Here is a 21,227-nt window from a genome sequence, read left to right as displayed (position 1 = left end):
GTGTTTCCCTCAGTCGCCGCTAGAGGGCAGTGAGCTGCGGCGCTGTGTTTCCCTCAGTCGCCGCTAGAGGGCAGTGAGCTGCGGCGTTGTGTTTCCCTCAGTCGCCGCTAGAGGACAGTGAGCTGCGGCGCTGTGTTTCCCTCAGTCGCCGCTAGAGGGCAGTGAGCTGCGGCGCTGTGTTTCCCTCAGTCGCCGCTAGAGGGCAGTGAGCTGCGGCGCTCGATGGTGCTGCTGAAGTTTTCAAGATGTCGTCGCTGGAGCAGAGACTCTCCCGAATCGAGGAGAAACTCAAGCAGGAAAATAAAGAAGCGCGCAAACGAATCGACCTGAACATCGACATGAGCCCGCAGCGGTCGCGTCCCAGGCCAAGTGAGTGTGTGAGAGAGTGAACGAGTGATTGAGCTCCGCGACGGAGCAATGAAACACATTCTACATGATATAAACAAACAAACCGATCAAATCCTGACACTTCACTCACACTGACTCTCGTGGTTCTTTGTTAAAGGTCTGCTTATCAGGGGTTGTACTCCTGATTGTTCACTACAGATTTGTTCTTTAAAGTAAGTAAATAAATAAATAATAAAAATGTCTGTCAGTCAGCTCACTAGCGTTAGCCTGGCGGCTAGTTAGCTGTGTTGAGCAGGCCCTGACTGTATGTGTCTGATTCTCACATATCTGTCTGTCCGTTTTTCCACGTCTGCTCTCACACAATGTCAGTGTGGAAATATTTTCATTTAGAAAGGTTGTTTAGTGTTGTAAAATCATCAGTCATGACATACTTGTATTGCTGTGAATTGCTGGTTTAGTTTTCTGTGAGACTGTCAGTAGTCTGTATTTAGAAAAAATTAATGATTTTTTTCCTTTCTCTTTTATAATTGAACCTCTTAAGCTTTTTGTCCCTAAAGAGGACTGTCTTGACATCATGGCCACATTGTAGTGACCATATGATAAAGGGATTATGTCAGGAGTGTTTTTGAACACTAAAGTTTAAGATCATTGAAAGTATTTTAACATTAATTTTCTGTACTAGATAGGGGTTGTTCCTGCATGAGTGAAGTGTAAGGTCTGTTCTCAAAGCTCCTCCACACACTGACAGTCTGTTTGAACTGATGTGCTGATGTCTCAGTGCATTATGTTCCTGGATGCTCAGTGTTCGTGTCACTTTCTGTCTTGTGGTGGCTTTTTTTTTTTTACCCTGATCAAAAACACGTCATGGTCAGATTTTTTGTGATTATATTATGCAGAAAGCATTTTGAGCATCTGGATTTTGTTACATGCTTGTGGACGGTGATAGAAGTCATGTGCAAACTGATTTCTTATCCATTATTCACATTGGACATGGTAAATGAGCAGGAATATATATAATAACATGAAACATCATTTTATTTATTTTTCATCAGTGAAAAGGGAAAGATCCGAGTGTTATTGCTGAATGTGTGAGATTGCCTTTGATTTCATTTTATTTGAGAATTAGTTTTTAAAACATTTTTCGACCCAGAATGAAAATTCTATCATAATTTTCTCGCCCTAATGTTGTTCCAAGAAAAAATGTGTTCATCTTCAGAACAAAAATTAAGATTTTTTTTAATGAAAATCTGAAAAATCTGTCACTCCATTGAAAGGCTTTTCACCCAAAACTCTGATGCTTCAAATTAGATTAGATTCAACTTTATTGTCACTGTGCAGAGTACAAGTACAGAGCCAATGAAATGCAGTTAGCATCTAACCAGAAGTGCAAATAACAAAGTATAAAAATAAATATAAAAAATGTGTATATACATTAAGTTTTATGACATATAATGCAAGTTATGAGGTGGAGGGGGAGAGACTAGCTCAGTGCAAATGACTGTACATACAACTTAGGTTGCAAGGAAGTATAAACAGAAGGTGCATTATAAGTGAGGTATGTAAGTAGCATATGCTTATATATGGCCAATGACCTTAACGGCATCCGTAGGTAGAAATGTGCAAGGGAATGTGCAAAATAAGGAAACAATAGGAACATTGTGAGTGAGGAGTGCAGACAGGTTATTGAACAGTGCAGTTTTTGTTTTTTTTCTCCATTAGGTGGTCCATCTTGGATGTAGTGTTCAGCGCCGTCAGTCAAATGTTCATAAAGGAATGAAAAAATAAATCTCAAATTGAGATTTCTCAATTGCACCGTTTAATCCAAACCTTCTGAAGAGACACAATTGTTTTATATGATAAACATATTTAATCTGTGCTTTTTTTTTCTTTAGGGTCAATGATGAATGTTTTAATTTTAGGGTGAACTAACCTCTTAAGCCTTTTTGTTGATTGTGTGAGATTGGCTTTTATTTTATTTTATCTGAGAATTTGTCTAAGCCTTATTGTTGTGTATGTGAGTTTGACACTTATTTTTTTATTATATAGTCATTTCTTTTACTAAATATTTATTTTATTTTAGTAATTTATTGTTTATTTATTTAGTTGTTTAATGATCGATTTAAAGTATAGTTCACCCAAAAATGAAAATTCTGGCATAGTTCACACACCCTCATGCCGTTCCAAAGCTATATATAGCTATAAGCTTTCTCCCGTGGAAGAAGCAAATGTCGTTATCATCAAATCCCAGAAAATACTGAGATTTTTCTCTTTTTTTTTTTTATTACAATTTTCGTTTTTGGGTGAGCTTTCCCTTTAATTAACATAGTTTCAGCTACTAAAAATTTAGTATTTTCTCATGTATAACAAATATTATTTAAATACATTAAGCTTAATTAACAGATTTTCCCCAGATTTTCCCTGTCGCGATAACCGCAATATGGCAATACTGCGCTATTGACCAGCATAACCGCAGAGGAATGCAACAACCGCGCTACTTCCGTGTTCTCTTTTGACCTAATAATAATAATCTTAAGGTTACGCCCTTCTCGTTTTACACTTCGTGCATGTGTACTGAATATTAGTAATGATAACAATGTGTACCATGCTGATTTGTACAGAGGCTCAGTAAATTTGCACTTAACAAGCCTAAACAGACAGCGAATAAGAGCGAGATCGACTGATCAGGGGGTAGAGATGGGTAGGTTTAGGGGTGGGTTTAGGGATCAGGGGGTAGGGATGGGTAGGTTTAGGCAGGTGGGAGGAGTTGGATCTGGATCCAACCACGCCCCCTGGATCTTGTAGACTGCAGCGAGATGCTTCTCCAAGTAGAACACACGTATTTTCAGTCAGATTCGAGGATCAGAACTAACTGTTATATAGGCTAACAATAGGTTTATGTTTTGTTATGTGGACCGTTATTTTGTCATTCTCTTGTTTACTTAACTTCCTGCTTCAACGCAATTTAGTTTCGGTTTCATTGGTTTCTGTATGACCTCTTTACATCATAACACATACATACAGATTATATATATATATATATAATGCGGTAATACCGCGCTATTGAGCCACTCAAAATTACCGCAAGGGAAATTCCTTCACCGCGACAGCCCTACTGAGAGTGAATCATAACGTTTGAAGAGAGGTGTGTGGGCTTTTAGTAATGAGAGTGTGTGTATTTTCTCTCCTCTGTATCTAGTCATCGTGATCCAGCTCAGTCCAGCTCCAGCCCCCTCCCAGCGCGCAGGTACCATCATCATCATCATCACTACATCAAGCTGCATCACCCTCTCTCTCTCTCTTTATCTTGCAGGTTACATGCACTACATCACCCTCTACATCTTCTCTATTTTTAAAATCCTACCACCTCATTCTTTTTCTCTCTTTTTCAAAAAGTCAACATGAAATGACATTTGTTTCCATTTTTACTTTCACAATATGGAATGAAATGGTGGTTTCAAGAGGGATTGTATCTATCAGTAATTGACTGGATGTGAAAAGCGGCCACTATATGAGGTGTTTGGATATGTCAGCTGAAAAGCAAAGTTGTTTCAGGAGCAGAGCCTAGTTGCGACACTTTGAAAAAATGACCATGATTGGTCTATAATATATTATATATATATATTAGTTAATAATAGGGTTGCAATGTGGTATTCTATCTTTTAACTGTGTTCGTAAAAAGTTTCTTATGCTCACAACAAGGCTGCATTTATTTGATCAAAAATACAGTAAAATATTTTATTACAATTTAAAAAAGGATTGTTTTCTGTAAAGGTCTGCTTTCTATTTTTACTGTATTTTAAAGTGTAATTTATTCCTGTGATTGCAAAGCTGATTTTTATTCAGTCATTACTCTGACTCTTCAGTGTCACATGGTCTTTAAGAAATTATTTTAATATGCTGATTTGCTCGAGACATTTATTATTATCAATGTTGCAAACTTGTGCTGCTTAATATTTTCATAGAAATAACATTAGAAAAATGATTTAAAAAATAACACCTTTTTATCATTACAAATGTATTTACCATCACTTTTAATCGATTGACTGCATCCGAGTATATGCATATATATGCGTGTAATGCAGTGAATAGTTAATTTCTTTCAGATAAATAGCCAAACATATGCATGTACACTCCAAAAAACTGATAAGAATTGAATGTGAAATAACTTTGAATTATTGAATCTGTTGACAGCCATATTAATCACTAAGGGCGTTATAAAGTATCAAGAAGAATGTTTGGTATTGATCTAACCTTAAATCCAAAATAAATCCCGAAAAGTGGATGAATACAGTAAATAGGGTCCATTTTTATTTCATGTTGGTTTAATTTCCTATAGCTTTCTGTCATCTCACTTACATTAACATTTTTCATAATTTCTACAAATGCATGATGTTTGTTTGGGAAACACAACCATTCTCCTACCTTCATCTTCCTTGCTCGTTCACTTTGCCTATTTTAAAATATTCCTCTTTTCATTCATTCTCTCATTCTCTTTTCCACCTCCACATGAAGAGGGAGCAGCAAGTGTGTGTGTGTGTGTGTGTGTGAGACCTGTGTGTAGGATGAAGTGTTTTGTTGGAAGATCAGACATTGTGCATGTTGTGGCTATAACTGCACGGCCCGACTGTGAGCGAACACATCCACTCAATCACAAAGCTATGGCGGCACTCAACAGGGTGTTCTGTGTTCAACTGTAACTTGGGTTTGAGCTTGTTTGGCCTCTCCTGTCTCTCAGCTCTCTGTCCGTTCTGTCCGGACGAGACTGCTTCGGCTCTGTTTTCTGCACATATGTGGATTACGGCCATGCAGGCTGTTTATGTGTTCAGCAGGTGTTTCTGCACCAAACTGCTTGACCTCACTGACTAACCCAAGCTAACCGATTCTCTCCCATGAACAGGTTTTCCTTCTGAGCAGGAGGAATAAGAAGTTCAACGGTTATCCATTTCTCCTGAAAAAGCAGTGTTGTTTCTATGCTCAAACAACATATAGAAAATCTGTAAAATGTTTAGTTTTGCACGGTTTGGTGAGGAAATGTCAAATGCCACCCTGTGGTGACTTCTGCTTGTCCCGGTGCATGCTGGGAATGCTAACACTAACTCCAATGGCTGGTTTTCACTGTTTGGCAGCCCTTGTCATTTATGTGTGTGTGTGTGTCTGATCTTGGCATGACTTTGACTTTTATTACTGTCTTTATTTGACTGATTTTCCTCAGGACTTGAAATAGTCACAAACGTCATCTAAGATGGTAAAATGGGCTCCTTTGAAACTTTGACTCAGAGTAATTAAACATTCACCGAAAATGTGCTCCACAATTCACCAATAGGATGTAGTGAATTTCACAAAAACTGTCAAGTAATGTCTAGGTTATATTTCAAAAGACTACTAGTAATAATAATAGTTATTATTATTGTAATGTAAATCTGTGTTATTATAGGAGATAATATAAATATATCACAACAACTAATAATAATAATTGTTTTCTTATTATCATAAATGATTTTATTTTTTTATAATAATGATTTTAGATAAATGTTTGATTTTGTTATTGTATGAAATAAAAGTAATAATAATTGTTTATAGAAAACAATTTTTTTATATTATTATTATTATAACAACATCAGCCATCATAATTGTTATTTTTCAATAAAGAAAACATTTATATATTAGTTTTGTATTTTTTTGTGTTTTGTATATTATCAGTAAATAAAATGAAGAAAGAGATTTAGGATAATGTTTCATTATGGCACTTTTTTTTTTAATTGCACGTTACCCACAATTCTAAGTAGTCTACTGTACTATGAGGGGAAAAATAGAGCTCATATTGAATCTGGATCAGCTGTCATGTTCTGGACCCTCACACTTGAGGATCTTAATTTAGGGTCCTTGAACATACATTAACATTTGTCCCAGTAATGAGTGTGTATTGACGGTCACTGGCTTCCTGTCTTCTATCCTTTCTCGGAGTTGACTTCTTCCAACCTTCTTGTCTTTCTCTACAGCTCTACAGTTACCATTAGCCAACGATGGAGGAAGTCGCTCGTCTTCCTCAGAAAGCTCTCCTCAACACCCCTCATACCCTAGCAGACCCCGACAAATGCTTACGCTTCCCACCCCACCCTACAACCTACAGAAGAGCCTGGAGAAGTATGTCATACTCACAGCAAAGTGTAGTTTACAGAGTTTTCATTATATAACACTCTTGGTGTGTTAATCTGTTTATTCTTTATCTTCAGTGCTGAAATTGATCAGAAGCTGCAGGAAATCATGAAACAAACAGGATATCTAAAGATTGACGGACAGGTGAGTCATCAGTCATAGGGCCAGTTTTACTAAACAGGGCAAATTAGCGTGAGAGCGCAATTCCAAAACAGTGTCGATGGGAAGGGAAATGTCTGTGGGTGATTTACTAACAATGCGCAAATTAAAGAACACAGATGCAACATCTTATTTACATAACGACCAATGCAATTTACCAAGCGCAGCGCAAATTAGCATAGTCGCAAATAAAGAAGCCATAGTACTTTAAAAAAAAAAAAAACGGAGGCCAAAAATGAAGGTTTGCTAGAAGTTTTGATAGAGCTGGTATTGTGTGACTCCTAGTTGAGGGTTCAAATTTGTCTTTTATATCCTGAAGCAAATTAAAAATAACATTGATTGGCAAAGGATATGTTCAGATAATGTGTTCTTCTGGTTTTAGTAAAACGCGTTGTGTGATCTTTTTTAATACTGTCCTCCCATAGCATTTGTGTCTGAAAGGGGAGCGCCTACAAATGCATATTCAATAAGGTCAGGCGCAAAAATAACAGTCCACACCTTTTCAGCGCTAATTCGTTACTGTGCGTCTTTAGTAAAACCTGACAGTACAAATGTAACGCCAAAAGACTGTTTGCGCTGGCACAAGCTGTTAGTAAAACTGGCCCATAGTCTTTAGGTATTGAATGTGGGAAAACAGTCTGACCTCTTGTGCGTGTATGTTCTTCAGCGTTACCCTGCAGAGGTGACGGATCTGATCAGTGAGGGGGAGATCGGCAGTGGAACCTGTGGACAGGTGTTTAAAGTTCGCTTTAAGAAGACTGGCCATGTCATCGCAGTCAAGGTCGGTTCAGCTCCTGGTTTCTCTGTTCAGTCTGTTGTCCCTGATAACAGTTCGTTTTTTTTGTTTGTTTTTTGTTTTTTGGATATTCATAAAATATTATATAATATATGGATATTAATCCATTCAGCCAATATCCGGGTCTGGCGGAAGCACTTTTAGCGTAGCTTAGCATAGATCATTGAGTCTGATTAGACCGTTAGCATCTCGCTCAAAAATGACCAAAGAGTATCGATATTTTTCCTATTTAAAACTTGACACTTCTGTAGTCACATCGTGTACTAAGACTGACTGGAAATGAAAAGTTGGAAGTTACCCCAGCTAGGTAACTTCCAACGTGAAAGGCACTAAGTTTGTGTAGCTGAATCGTCTCTCACAAATGTCTTCATGGTTGCAAGGCACACTCCCTGTGCAAGCAGGTGGTCACGTTGGTTATGTTGGCAGAAGTTGGCCTATTTTCAGGCGCTGCATAATATTGCGCCTGCTGCACCTATTTTCAAAAATAGCGGCATGTTCCTTTAAGGGTGTTGGTTACCAAACAGTTTTGTGTCCCATTTACTTTTTTGTCAATAATATACTGACATTCTTCAGATTATCTTGTTTTCTTCACAGAAGAAAGTAAGTTATAAATCCCTTCAAGATTTATACTGAGAAAAATAGTAGGTGTGATATCAAATGTTAAAATAAGTGGCATTTACATAGTCATTGTACTAAAGCCAAAAGAAATTCCAATCAATCAAATTTTTGGATGAAGGTGTTTGTGTATCCCATGTATTTGTCATCTTGAAATTACCTTGTAATTACGGAGTCATTAAAACAGTAGTTAAGGCAGCAGTAATTACTGTTTACTAATTACATCACTGCTCTTGGTTTGCGTTGTTCTAATAGTGTTTATGTGAGCGTGTTTCCTTTGTGTATTTTTCCCTGCAGCAAATGAGGAGGACGGGTAATAAAGATGAGAACAAGAGAATCCTCATGGATCTGGATGTTGTGTTGAAGAGTCACGACTGTCCGTACATCATTCAGTGCTATGGAGCAATAGTCACCAATGTGAGTAACACACATGATCTGTGCTCAGTTATTGCATACAGGGTCTGTGGCGTGTTGCTTTAATGATCGGATTTGTTTTATTTGGCATTTCAGTTTGATTTATTTGAAAAGGTTCCAAAAACTGCAAATCATCAATCCTTGACTACTTTCGATTAATTACTGTTTCAGCTACCAACCTGAAATTTTGTGGGTATTTCTGAAATCTGTATGATCTATTTCATTTTGTAGCCATATACCACATTAGTACTCCTAAAGTACTAAAATAAAAATGGACATTTTTAGGAGCTTTGCTTGCAAAGAAATGTACAGAGTGGACCACTTGAACTTGAATCGAATACCACTGCTTTATGCTGAATGTATTGAATTACCTGAATTATTCAATGGTGTCTCTCTTCTTCTGTAGACGGATGTGTTCATAGCCATGGAACTAATGGGGACGTGTGCAGAGAAGCTGAAGAAGCGGATCCAGGGGCCCATACCAGAGGCCATTCTAGGAAAGATGACCGTGGCCGTAAGACTTCCTTTAAATTCACCTGATTCAAAATAGCATCTATTATTGGTTAGATATTGGTCTGTTTCCAAATTGAACCTCTCAGATCTCTTTTCATGTTGCTCTTCTTCTTTTCGTATGTAGATTGTAAAGGCTCTGCTTTATCTAAAAGAGAAACATGGTGTCATTCACCGAGACGTAAAGCCATCTAATATCCTGTTGGATGCCAAAGGGCAGATCAAACTGTGTGATTTTGGCATTAGCGGCCGACTGGTAGATTCTAAGGCCAAGACTCGCAGCGCCGGCTGTGCTGCGTACATGGCGGTAAGCACATGTCCCAGAGTTTGAGTTTCAGAGTCATACAGTTTCAGGATTATAAATAAATCTTATGAAGTGAATTTTTTTTTTTCTAGCCTGAGAGAATAGACCCTCCAGACCCCAGTAAACCAGACTATGACATCAGAGCTGACGTCTGGAGTCTTGGCATTTCTCTGGTGAGTTCTTCCTACGTTTTGTTGTGCCAACACTTGTTTACTCGGATTACTTTGCTGACCAGCAGTTGGATTTGCGTAGGGGGTGTTATATAATTAATTATGATCACTCTTATTTAATTTTTATCAAAAGATTGGGATCACAAAAGAAATTAATACTTTTATTCAGCTAGGAATTAAAACATTCAGCTCTGTAATCAGTTATTTTAAATTGTAGAAAAATTTCACTATTTTAGTTTTTACTCTAATTTTGATTAAATAAAAGCAGCCTTGGTGAGCATATAGATTTAATTGAAAAACAAAAAAAAATCATACAGACTCCAAACTTTTGAACGGTAGTGTAAATGTAAGTAAAGAGCTGTATTTCAAAATACAATCTACATGTGCATCTGTAAGCAATTATTCCTCACCTGTAGGTGGAGCTAGCCACGGGACAGTTTCCTTACAAGAACTGCAAGACAGACTTTGAGGTCCTCACCAAAGTTCTGCAAGAGGACCCACCGGTCCTTCCTCTCAGCATGGGCTTTTCCCCTGACTTTCAGTCCTTCGTCAAAGACTGGTACACTCACATGAATTTACATAAACATGAAATTTTAGCACCAGTATCTATTGTTTACGTGTGAGTTTTCTGTTTCTACAGCCTCACAAAGGATCACAGAAAAAGGCCAAAATACCACAAGCTGCTTGTAAGTCTCAATCTCCCATGCAACTCAAGCATTTGTTGTTTAACATCAAACATCTTGTATAGCCTGTTATGATCATGTGTTCACACTAGTGCTCTTTTTCCTGTAGGAACACAGTTTTATCCGTCGTTACGAAGTGTCAGAAGTAGACGTGGCGGGCTGGTTCCAGACGGTGATGGAGCGCACAGAGTCTCCTCGCAGCAGCCAGTGTTTCAGCCATCACCAGCTCCACTCTCTCTTCAGCAGGTAGCCAGGCGGAGAACGAGAGAAACGGAGGGATGGCTGGAGAGAAAGAATGATGCGATTGTGAGAGGTTGATTTAGAGACACAGATGGACAGGCTCGAAATATAAATTATGTAGACGAGAAAGACAGATGGAGTGGAAATGGACCGTTTAAGCAATGGCTGAAACAAAAGAGAGAATGTTCATTTGGGAGTTTGACTGATCGACAGACAATCCTGGGCAGGTTTGATGTAAATCTGAAATATTTTCGTCCTTCTCATCCACCCATCGAACAGGATGGACCATTACAGGTTGCCGTCTAACACAGTCACTGTGACACACGCGCACACATGCACATTTACAGTAACGCACTGTTTCACCAAACCACGATCACTGACCGCCATATTAAGGTTAGCCACAAGAGTAAGCATACAGTCCGTTCACTTCAAAATCCAAATCCACATGTCATGAAGTCCTCCGTAGCCCCTTACTCAGGGACTGAACAGAGTAGTCGAACAACACTGTGCAATGGTGTATGTGTGTGTGTTATTCGTTTACTAGTCCTAGCTCTTCACTTTCTTGTACGGTTTAAGCCAATAGGCGAAGCTAAGCAAATAGAAATCAGCGAGATAATAGCTGTGTGTTATATCAAAAACTATGTTTTATAGAAGTGTTCTTTTGCTAGCAAGCATCAGCAGATATTTCAGTAATTGTAACGTGTACTTAAAGAGTTAGTGATTCTTAGTCGTAGAACTTCTAATCCTTGGTGTTTAGATTGTTATAACTAGTTTGGTCTGGAATTTCATGTATTGAAGTAGATATATTGGCTAAGAGAGAAGGTTGTATATTAAGATAAAACTAGTGGTTGACCGATAAGATGAAGTGTGTATTCCAATTTAATATGCAGAGACAACTACAAATGACCAGTTTTTCTTTTGAAGCCTGACTCGGCGATATTGGTTAAACCAATGGTGTCAGTTTGGGGTGGGACTGTCTACTTTGACCAATGGCAGATGGGGGAAATGTTCAGGAAAACCTGTGAAAATGTTATAATGTTTTAAATGTCATTGTTATTTGTGTAATTCCGTTACGCTAGTCATTCAGAAATTACACACTTCACTTTCGTTGACTGATGACGATATCTTGAAAGAATTCTGTTCATCGGCCAATAACGATAATCTCATGTATCGGTCTATCACTAGATAAAACACAAAAAAATTAGCCCAGAATGTGTAAAGTTGTACACAGTGCACACCTCAGGAAGACAAGTGTTAGAAATGGGTATTTTAACAAGATTTAGCTGTGCGTTTCAGTCTTAGAGTGCGAGGAAGAAACCGCAATCAAGTCACCAAAAGCATAGATGAGAGATGTTGTCATAGTCACTCAGAGTGGAGTTGAGAGACATGCGGGGGAGTTGGAGTTTGTGCAGTGAGAGCGGTTCGTTTCAAGCGGTTCCTCCACAAGAATAAAAAACGGCTCATTTTTGGAGTGGAACATTTCTGTTCTGATTCACCCGACTCATCTACCCAGACAACCGTTCATAATTTCATTCTCTTCACCGTTCTCGTTTTCCCATGAGCATTTGAGTTCTCACAAAACCAAAGCTTTAGTTTTTTTTGACACAGCACTGCTTTTTTTTTTTCTGCCAAGCTGTTGTTCTCAGAGGATTTCAGCACCTGTTCATGGGTCGTGCTGAAGATGTTCAGCGACTTTCACAACCAAAGCTGTAGAGTTTGAGATTCACAGCTTTAAAAAGCCAAATCACTGCTAGACTGAGTGAGAAAGCGTGCCAGAAGAAAGAAAATATGACTAAACGAATCAGCACAGAGAGATTTAGATGGTGATGGTACGTTGAGACAGGAAGTATGGTGTTATATAAGGGATTGAAGAAAGAGTACGTAGCAGAGGAAAATAGGAAGAAGGGATATAGAAAGTATTCAAGAAAGTCTCCAGTGAAGTCTTAGAGAAAGTATCGGCTGATTTTTAGAGGTTTGCTGAGAGATCAAGGCTGACAGGTGTTGGTTGTTTTCTAGATCGCTAGCTGGACGTTGCATAAAAGCTTTCGATCGTTTTGAACCAATGTATCAATTTTTTATTTTTAGGGGTTAATTAGTTTGTGTTGTTTTGCATCTTACTGTTTTTAATTATCCTTGAAACTTTGTTTGCTATTATTATTACTATTATTATATTTATTTATTATCTTACTTGCTGCTACTGTTTACTTTAGATGCTGCTGTCAACGATTATATTCCCCAAAGGAAAATCTTTTTCTTTTTTCTGAACCAAATGCATAAAACACTGCAATGTCTACACATTTACCAAATACGAAAATAATTACCTGTAAAATGCATGATGTGATCCTTTCAGAGGAAAAAAGAAAGTAAGGAAGTGAAGTAAATATATAGACCTATATCTATATTTATATCAAAATAGTTTTTGAAATTACGTCACTATGCCAACTCACACAAACATCGCGCTCGCTGTAGGCAACTAATAAGAATGATTTCCAGTTATTTGTACAAAATAACAGACACCAGCTGGTAATATCTATATATATTTGAGCTAGATTTCCTTCGTTGCACCATTAGCTGTGGGTCACGCGGGCAGAAATGTTTGTAATCGTCCTCCTGTGTCCGTCCTGCGGTGGATGAATTCATGAGTTTTGAATACATTCTCCTCTTTAAATATTTTACGCTAATGTGTTAAACACATTTTTAGTCGAAGAATTCTGTAGATTTTACCGCAAATTCAGCAGTTTCCAGATTTTTGAAGTCCATTAGTTTTCCATTGAATCAGATTGACAAATCAGTCAAAAGATCAAAGTGTCAAATGCTTTGTTTTTCCTAACACTATATACTATAGCAATGATCTGCAACTCTTTACCTCCCAATAGTTTCTTCACTCCTTTCAGATGCCAGATAGAATCTCTAACAGGACTCTCGCCGTCAGCTTAACACTGATTTTCCTGTTTGGCATTGATGTTCATCAGATACTGTGGTGCCTGCCTGTCTGTCTGTCCGTCATTCTCTCAGTAGACCTTATAGATACAACCACAGCATTACACACCAAAGGTGTCATCAATAAAACAAATTCAAACCAGTGGCGTTGTCGTCATTAGGATGATTATTGTTATACTAGATGATGCTGGATTGTTATTCTGAGGACCTCGGATGAGGGATATACAGCTTCATGGATGTAATTTCCTGTGAGACAGTGGCCGGTCACCCTTCACTGTTGGGGTTTTATTTTGGTGACACACACACACGTTTGTTTTTGTGAAAAGTGGGGACATCCCATAGGCGTAATGGTTTTTATACTGTACAAACTGTATGTGCTATTGCCCTACACCTAAACGTAGCCCTCACAGGAGACTGTGCATTTCAACTTGCCCCAAAAAACCTCACTCTGTATGATTTATAAGCGTTTTGAAAAGTGGGGACATGGGTCAATGTCCTGAAAAGTCACATTCACCTTGTAATACCTGTGTCATTATACAAATTTATGTCCTCATTTGTCACAAAAACGCGCACACGCCTCTATGGAAATATGATCTGAGATGCTAATCTATATGGTTTATGCTTGGTTTAAAGTGTACTTCCATTCACTGTTTTCTGGCACTATTTTCTTTTGTAATTATTATTTTTTTTATTTGCTTTCTGAAATCAAAGCATCAGTTCTTTATATGTGTGTTTTGATTATCTGAAATAATTTCTGTGAATAGGACAGAGATATTGAACCCATGTCTGCCGACGGTAATCGTACACGTCCCGAACACCAAATGTTGTTAACTAAACCAGCGCGTGCTGCTGTTTCATCAGTTATTGTTTCTCTGTGTATGACTGTGTGTGTGTGTGTGTGTGTGTGTGTGTGTGTTGCAGCATCGCTGTTATTTTTGGAGTGTGCTCAGGCGTGTACTTTGCCGTCATGATGTTTGAGTCTTTATTACTATTTAGAATTGTTGTTATTGTTATTATTTTGTTAAATTATCATGATGCCCCATCTGTAATTAAACCAAATACTCACTATGCAGTCACTCAAATCAAGTCCGTTTGCATTTTTCCCCGAAACTTCCTGTATGTGTGTGTGTGTGTGTATATATATATACATATATATACATACACACACACACACACACACACACACACACATAACTACTGGAGTCTCCATGACGAGTGAGTGAATATCACAACCTCAGCTAGAGCGGAGAGAGAATTTACGATCAATAGAGAGAGTGTTTTATTTTGTTTTTCTTCAATGAGCTGACATATTTAAGGATTGTACTGGGATGGGGTGGGCAGGATGTGTTTGGGGTCAGAATCGGGGGATGGTAGTTTGGAGAAATAGTTTGTTCAGTGCTGTTAGTATATCAATTGCATGTTATGATCTCTGAAATAACTGCCATTGATTTTACATTTTGTTTTTGGTTGGAAGGGGGAGGGGATACATAAATATTTTATCTTTATTTATGACATATATAACTGTACTTTTTTCCAAAACGTTGTGTTTTTAGAAAAAGAGACACTTTTGCCTTTTTATGTCTGACTTTCTGATCTTAATATGCATTATAGAATTTTTACTTTTCATTGTTGGCTGATTTCAAGCTGTTAATGACGTGTCGTTTGTATTGATTCTTGACCTTTTGTTTGTTTTTCTTCTATGTTGTAATTGTGTTCCATTGATCTATGAATGAGTGCTGAAAGAGGTTTTAGCAAGACATCGTGTCTTCAGCTGTTAGAAAACCAAAAGTCTGTTATTTTGTATGCATTTTGGTCCTTTGTAACCATTTATTTTCAACTTTGAATACAATTACCATTTAGTTTGCTCTATTATCTTCAGGGTTAAGATCACACCAAATTGAGAGAAAAGTGGGATTGCGAGTTGTTTCAAAATGTTTCTGGGGAATAGTGTGTCTTTTTCTGTTGAAGCTAAGCAATCATTTATTGTTCTTTTTATTTTTTTATTGTTGTTATTATTTTTATTTTTTTGGAGGCACATTATTTTTTCCCCGAGAGCTGTTATTAGAGCTCTGATTTGCTGGATGGTTACAATGGATTTTTAATGTGGAAATCTTACAAATTTTAGCTGCTGTTGCACTGGAGGTTTTTGTTTTAATTATTATTATTATTAATTGGCATGATGGAGTTTAGAACCATGTAGGTCACCAAATTCTATTTGACTGATAGATAGAGTTTAGAAATGTTTAAACCTGCTAATTCTGTTTGATGCGGCCATTGACATGCTGTTCAAGTCAAAAAGAACCATTTGTTGGCATATTTCAACAGCTTGAAAAATATATTGCAAAATTTAGACCTTATATGTTCTCTGGTATATGGATGTATGAAACTTATAGAATATAGATATGATGCAACATTTTTGCTAACGTTTTGGGATTAGTTTGATTTAATCTAAGATTTGATGTGGTATGTTAAAAACGAAACTCAACTACATCAGTCAAGCATGAATAATGTAGCTTGTCTTATGTGATTTTTTTTTACTTTTATTTATTTAGCTTTTTTTGGGGGGTACCATATTAATATTATATATGGAGGAGAAGTATCCCAACCTGTTGTATTGTATTGAGAGACAGCCATTACAGTTTTGTCATCGTTTTGATGCCCCCTTCCCCAATTTTTTGTTGTTTCCTCATTTCAAATGAAAGAAATGCCATTATATTGTGAATACCTCAGGATTTTTTTTTTCTTTTGGGAAAAATTTAAAACTTTCAAAAACCTAAAACAAATAAAATACAAAAAAAGTGTTTGTGTGGTTTATTTTTATGTACTAAAATCAGCACCTAGTGCGTTTTCTTGCAACTTGCAAGTGATTAAAATTTTTCCAAACATTTTGTTAAAATAGGCAAGTTTTCTTTTTGCTATACAGCATGAGAAATGCTTGCTGGTTTAGTACAGATGTAGGCCTATTTCAGTCAATGTTAATATATAAACATTGATATAAAACACTATGATATTCCTCTGAGGTCCCGGCAATGTCAGAATGGAATAATTAGGAAATTTAGTTTAGTATTAATATAACGACTATGTTAAACGTGCAACGAAATATTTCACAATTTCAATACAGGCCTACTTACTCATTGTTCGAGTTAACTTACCATGTCCTGATGTTCTCTGATGCTTCACTTAAAAACAACCCGTATTTCTGCACATCTATGATAAACCGGTCCTACTTTAGGACTTGTATCATTCCGCGTGAGCTCTTCATTCAAACACGTTCAAAAAAGGCAGTTGGCGCCAAAATTTCCAACGGTTACTGTCTGGGTTAAAACGGCCTCGAGGGACTTCTGTATTTTAATGGTGAACATTTGATGCGTAAATACATGCAATCTTCAGTTAAAAAGCAAGAAAGCAAAAGAACAAGGTAAGAGACAAAGAGACGGATGACCCAGATAACTAAGTTAAGGTGGGATGCAGACTAATAATAAAAATATATAAATGTAAACAAATTAAAATTGTTGTGGAGTTTGACTACATTGTTTACTATTTTTCTGAAGCTAAACGAATGAATATTTAATGTCCATTTTCAAAGTGTGACTGGCTCACTGTACATTATACCACAAATACTATTTTAATTTATTAAACATGACGGTCGTACATAATACTTTTAAAAGAAAAATTTAAGTTTTTAAAAGATCATCAACATAGATACAAAAAGTAGATTTATAAAATACTTTTAACTAGCGACTACTAAGCTAACTAGGTTCAACAGGTTAGCGAGGATTATTTTATTACTATATTAGTGAGGACATTTAGCGCTCACAAGTATATTTAAACTTGCACAAACACACAAACCTTTAATATCAATGTGTGATGGAAGCAGAAAAGATGGCGACAAAGGTGCATCCAAATGATGACCCGGAGAGTTTTCATTCCCTCATTTCAGTTTTAAATCTGCAATTTTCTGTATATTGACAAAGAATGTAGTAGAATAGGATTTATTTAGATCTTTCCCATGGATAAAGTTGCTTTACGTTTCATAAAGTCATAAATAATCACTTGGGAACATATTTCAAAAAGCGGTTTAGTCAGCATGGCATTAAATAGGTTTTTATTATTCAGCATTTATTTCTGAGGCTTCAAATGGTGACCCGTCTGTACCTCAGCCACCTTTTATATTAGACAGTAAAGACAACATCAACATTATTTTATCTTCATTATCATCAGTGCAAAAATGCTAATCAAGCAAATAAAGAAAACGCTTACTGTTATTCTCTATAATCTCTAAAGTGTTTTAAAAAGCTATTAAAAAAGCCAGTGGTAAAACAAATAAATTAAATAGTAGTTGGCAATCCTTTCAGTTCTCATAAACGTATAAAACAAACCGTCTCAGCATAAAAGACTGAAACAAAGCAAAAGCATCAATGGTTGAGGAATTTGTACATCTCAGTGAGGTTTCAGAGATAATATACATTGATTATGGATAGGTTTTAGGATGGTGAATATGGGAAGGATGACATTTGGCTTTGGAGTGCAAGGAAGATCTGCTCCAGTACTGGACATTTCATACCTGGCACTCGTTCAGCAATATAACCATTTAAACTCCCACATCTACATGGGATTATATTACAGGTGTTTTTGTTCATCTCTGTTTTTTTTTTTTTTTTTTTTTGCTTTTGAATGTGCAATAACAAAATAAGGCATCCACCTCGTCTACCTGAAACAAGTAGTTCTGCATTTCTAAAAGGCTGAAAACACAAACACACACACACACACACTCACTCACTCACTCACTCACTCACTCACTCAGACACACACACAAACACACACACAGGCACATCCAATATTAACAATACTCCTCATGAAAGCCTTTGGCATTCCCTTTCTTCATTCACTCTGTCACTCATTTTTAACTCTCTGCCGATCTCACTTCCTCACTCGCTACCATTTCCATAATCACTACCGCTCTTCACTTCCTTGCAATATTTACCGCTCTCGATCTCTACTATATCCACTTCCTTACTCTTTATCACACTCATTTCCTCACTCTCTACAGCAATCGTTTTTCTCACTCACTACCTCACTCTACTGCTTTCACTTCCTTGTTCTCTACCGCTTTTCACTTCCTCACACTCTTTATCGTTCTCACTCTCTAACATATCTACTTCCTTTCATTCCCCTCTAATGTATCCATCTGATTTTCAACCAACAGTTGGGTTAAATGTTTAACCCAACCTTCTGGGCAGTAACCTAACCGCTAGGTCTAAACTACCCAATTGCTGGGTTCGTCCATATTTTACCCAGCGCTTGGTTTGTTTAAAATAATATTAGATATCAGAAACAGTGTTACTAAAAATCTGCAGTGATTTTTCCTAATACGTTGCAAGCATTGCAACCTTACATCAAATAGCATCAAATCACAATCTTAACCATTGTAATGGAAATAATAGGTCTCTATTAAGCAGCATCACTTCCTCTTGATGTCTTTCTAAACCTATACAGTCTTTTCTCAGTTTTAGACCTACAACAATGCATCTTGGGAAGCCATTTTCAGTCTAGAAGGCATCTTATGAGGAGTTACAAATGCCTGTTTAGGTTGTGGCCATACACATACACACACACACACACACACACACACACACATACACACAAACAAACACAAAATAATTAAATTAAATTAAATTAAAATCACAAACCACACACTATCTCTAATGAACTGGTATCATCTGGAAACAGATGGGAAAACCAGAACTTAAGGATAGAGGTATACTGGCCGCTATAGACATCTTTTCCCATGAAACTCCCAAAACATCTCAAAAGATGTAGAGTCCCTAATTTCAGTGGCAAAGTATCTCAAGTACTGGTTCCTCTGTCTTGGTGGGCCCCCACAGTCTTTGGACCCGGTTGTTGTAGAGTCTTGAGCCAAAAAAAATAATAATTCCAAAGGCATAACAGAGTCACAGTTTTGGTGACAAGTTGTGGGTAATGTAGTGTTAAAAGGGTCTAAATCACAGTATCTTTGGTGACTTTCCAACAATCTTGTTAATTCAGAAGTCTTTTCTTCTGTATTTGTCTTTACACTCTTCAGTCCCTGGTGGGACTCTGCTTCTCTTTCCAGTGCCCTTTGACCCTGCATTACTCCCTTTTCAGCAATCTGATACTCCAGAGAAGTCCAAGTTGGGGTCCCTAGTGATATTCTTCCTCTGACGGACGGTCTTCTCTTCATCCTACAAAAATTTAGTTTTTAATGTCACCTGACTTTAATTTCACTTAACTTCTAGGGCCTCAAATAAAAGGTTGCGTGTGTACACTTACTGATTGGAAGATCCCATTTGGTCCCCATTCTCCAGGAGACTGGTCCTCTGGGTCGTCAGCCTCCTCCTCTTCCTCTTCCTCACCCTCCTCCTCTCTCACGGTGTCCATCCCGTCCTCCTCATACTCCGTCGCATAGTCAGACTCCTCTGCTAGGCACAAAAACATCAGTTAAGCACAAGTACATGATATAATAACAACTCTGCTGGCCAATGTTGTAAATTTAAATACATTGTCAATTTTGTCATAAATTTCAGAAGCTAAATATTCAAATAAATGTAATGGTGTAAATTAGTAAAGAAGTATTTTTTTTTCTTTTGAGTAACTGACCATCAGCTAAGTAGCTCTGCACCGGCTCAATTCTGGACACAATTTCAGCTAGATCAGTGAAGTCTGCACTAGGACACGTACACGACTGAAACAAATAGCAACAAAACACAATCACTACAGAATGAAATTAATAGACAAATTACAATTTAATACGCAGTTTAATAAAATAAGAAAAAAAGACTCAAAATTAATTAATCTATAAAGATTGGGGTAAAATTTTGTTATGAAAGAAAGAATAATGCTTTCATTCAGCAAGGATGCATTAAATTGATCAAAAGTGACAGGAAAGACATTTACATTGTTACAAAAAAAAAAATCTATTTCAAATAATTACTGTTCTTTGTGAAGTTTTTATTTATCAAAGGATTCTCATATTCATTGTAAAAAGGGTGATAGAATAGTGGCTTGTTTCACATCACTCACATCAGTCTTCTTGCTGTCATTGTAGTCCGCCGAGCGATGGTCTTTCAGCAAATTTTCAATAATGTCCCCACGAGCCCACTCAGTAAACACTAGTTTACCATATTGATAACCCACATCCTTAGAGAAAACAGAAAACCTTTAAATATACTAGTTTTGAGAGGTCATTTACCATCTGGACGAATTGCTTTATGTACACTATAATAAATACTATAATGCTTTTCATTTTACAGTATCAAGACTACATAGATTAATTGTCGCCCTGTGTTTACTGCAGATGTGAGCTTGTTCTCACATAGATTTCATCAAATTTCCCAAAGTCCATGGTCTTGAAGCGGTCGATGGGTGGCCGAATGTACTCGCAGTATGCGCTCTTCTTGACAAGTTCCAGCTGCCGTACACAAGATACATAGGCCAAACGGGACTGAATTTCAGCCATGTCAGGCACCTGAGAAATACAGGACGTTTTTAAAACATTTACGCAGAGCTAGCACAATCAATTTCATAGACTGTACAATATTTTCTTAAGATTTTAATTCCATTAGAGGATCTCAAATTGAAACGGCTGCATTGGCTCCACAAGAAGTGTTATAATATCCCACAAAATTGACTCACCTTCACTTTCTCCGCCCACGGGTTGATTCGTTTCCATAGCAGCCACCAGCCAGAAAGACTGTCACCGTAGTTACAAAGATCAGTCTCATCCTGGCTGCCCACATCGATGGCGATGACTGTTTTTGTGCCCATATTACGAGCTATGTCCGCTGCAGGGCGTTAAGAGTGCCAGTTGAATGCAAGCAAATGCACACGTACACAAAGACAGACATCCACAAGGT

The 21,227-nt window shown here is 37.3% G+C and overlaps 2 protein-coding genes across 6 annotated transcripts in view; one reads left to right on the top strand and one right to left on the bottom strand.

The window, feature by feature from the left end:
• The first annotated feature begins 220 nt into the window (after nt 1-220).
• Nucleotides 221-13,478, top strand: LOC306872803 (dual specificity mitogen-activated protein kinase kinase 7-like). Of its 2 annotated transcripts, XM_079421648.1 has the most exons (12): nt 221-369; nt 3,545-3,592; nt 6,348-6,492; nt 6,582-6,648; nt 7,331-7,444; nt 8,372-8,491; nt 8,895-9,002; nt 9,126-9,305; nt 9,395-9,475; nt 9,889-10,031; nt 10,113-10,158; nt 10,265-13,478. In XM_079421648.1, exons 1-12 carry the CDS (start codon nt 246-248, stop codon nt 10,403-10,405), a joined length of 1,317 nt encoding a protein of 438 aa, XP_079277774.1. In that variant the 5' UTR covers nt 221-245; the 3' UTR covers nt 10,406-13,478. The 2 variants fall into 2 exon arrangements, with proteins under 2 accessions (XP_079277774.1, XP_079277775.1); XM_079421649.1 differs by lacking the exon at nt 3,545-3,592.
• A 3,946-nt stretch (nt 13,479-17,424) lies between these two features.
• Nucleotides 17,425-21,227, bottom strand: part of LOC306873264 (patatin-like phospholipase domain-containing protein 6) — a 39,751-nt gene continuing 35,948 nt past the window's right edge. For 3 of the 4 annotated variants that reach the window (XM_079422417.1, XM_079422420.1, XM_079422419.1), the window contains 6 exons: nt 21,007-21,155; nt 20,687-20,839; nt 20,395-20,511; nt 19,972-20,056; nt 19,645-19,790; nt 17,425-19,556 (listed from right to left, as the gene is read on the bottom strand). In XM_079422417.1, the coding sequence (XP_079278543.1) occupies nt 19,476-19,556; nt 19,645-19,790; nt 19,972-20,056; nt 20,395-20,511; nt 20,687-20,839; nt 21,007-21,155 (731 nt within the window). In that variant the 3' untranslated portion in view covers nt 17,425-19,475. Of the gene's footprint in view, nt 19,557-19,644; nt 19,794-19,971; nt 20,057-20,394; nt 20,512-20,686; nt 20,840-21,006; nt 21,156-21,227 lie in introns of all 4 variants that reach the window. The other variant, XM_079422418.1, reaches the window with a different exon arrangement.

Source organism: Barbus barbus (genome assembly GCF_936440315.1).
Source record: "Barbus barbus genome assembly, chromosome: 7".
In the NCBI taxonomy this organism is placed as follows: Eukaryota; Metazoa; Chordata; class Actinopteri; order Cypriniformes; family Cyprinidae; genus Barbus; species Barbus barbus.
The sequence above is the reverse complement of the archived record's forward strand: the minus strand, read 5'-3'. Positions and strand labels throughout refer to the sequence as shown.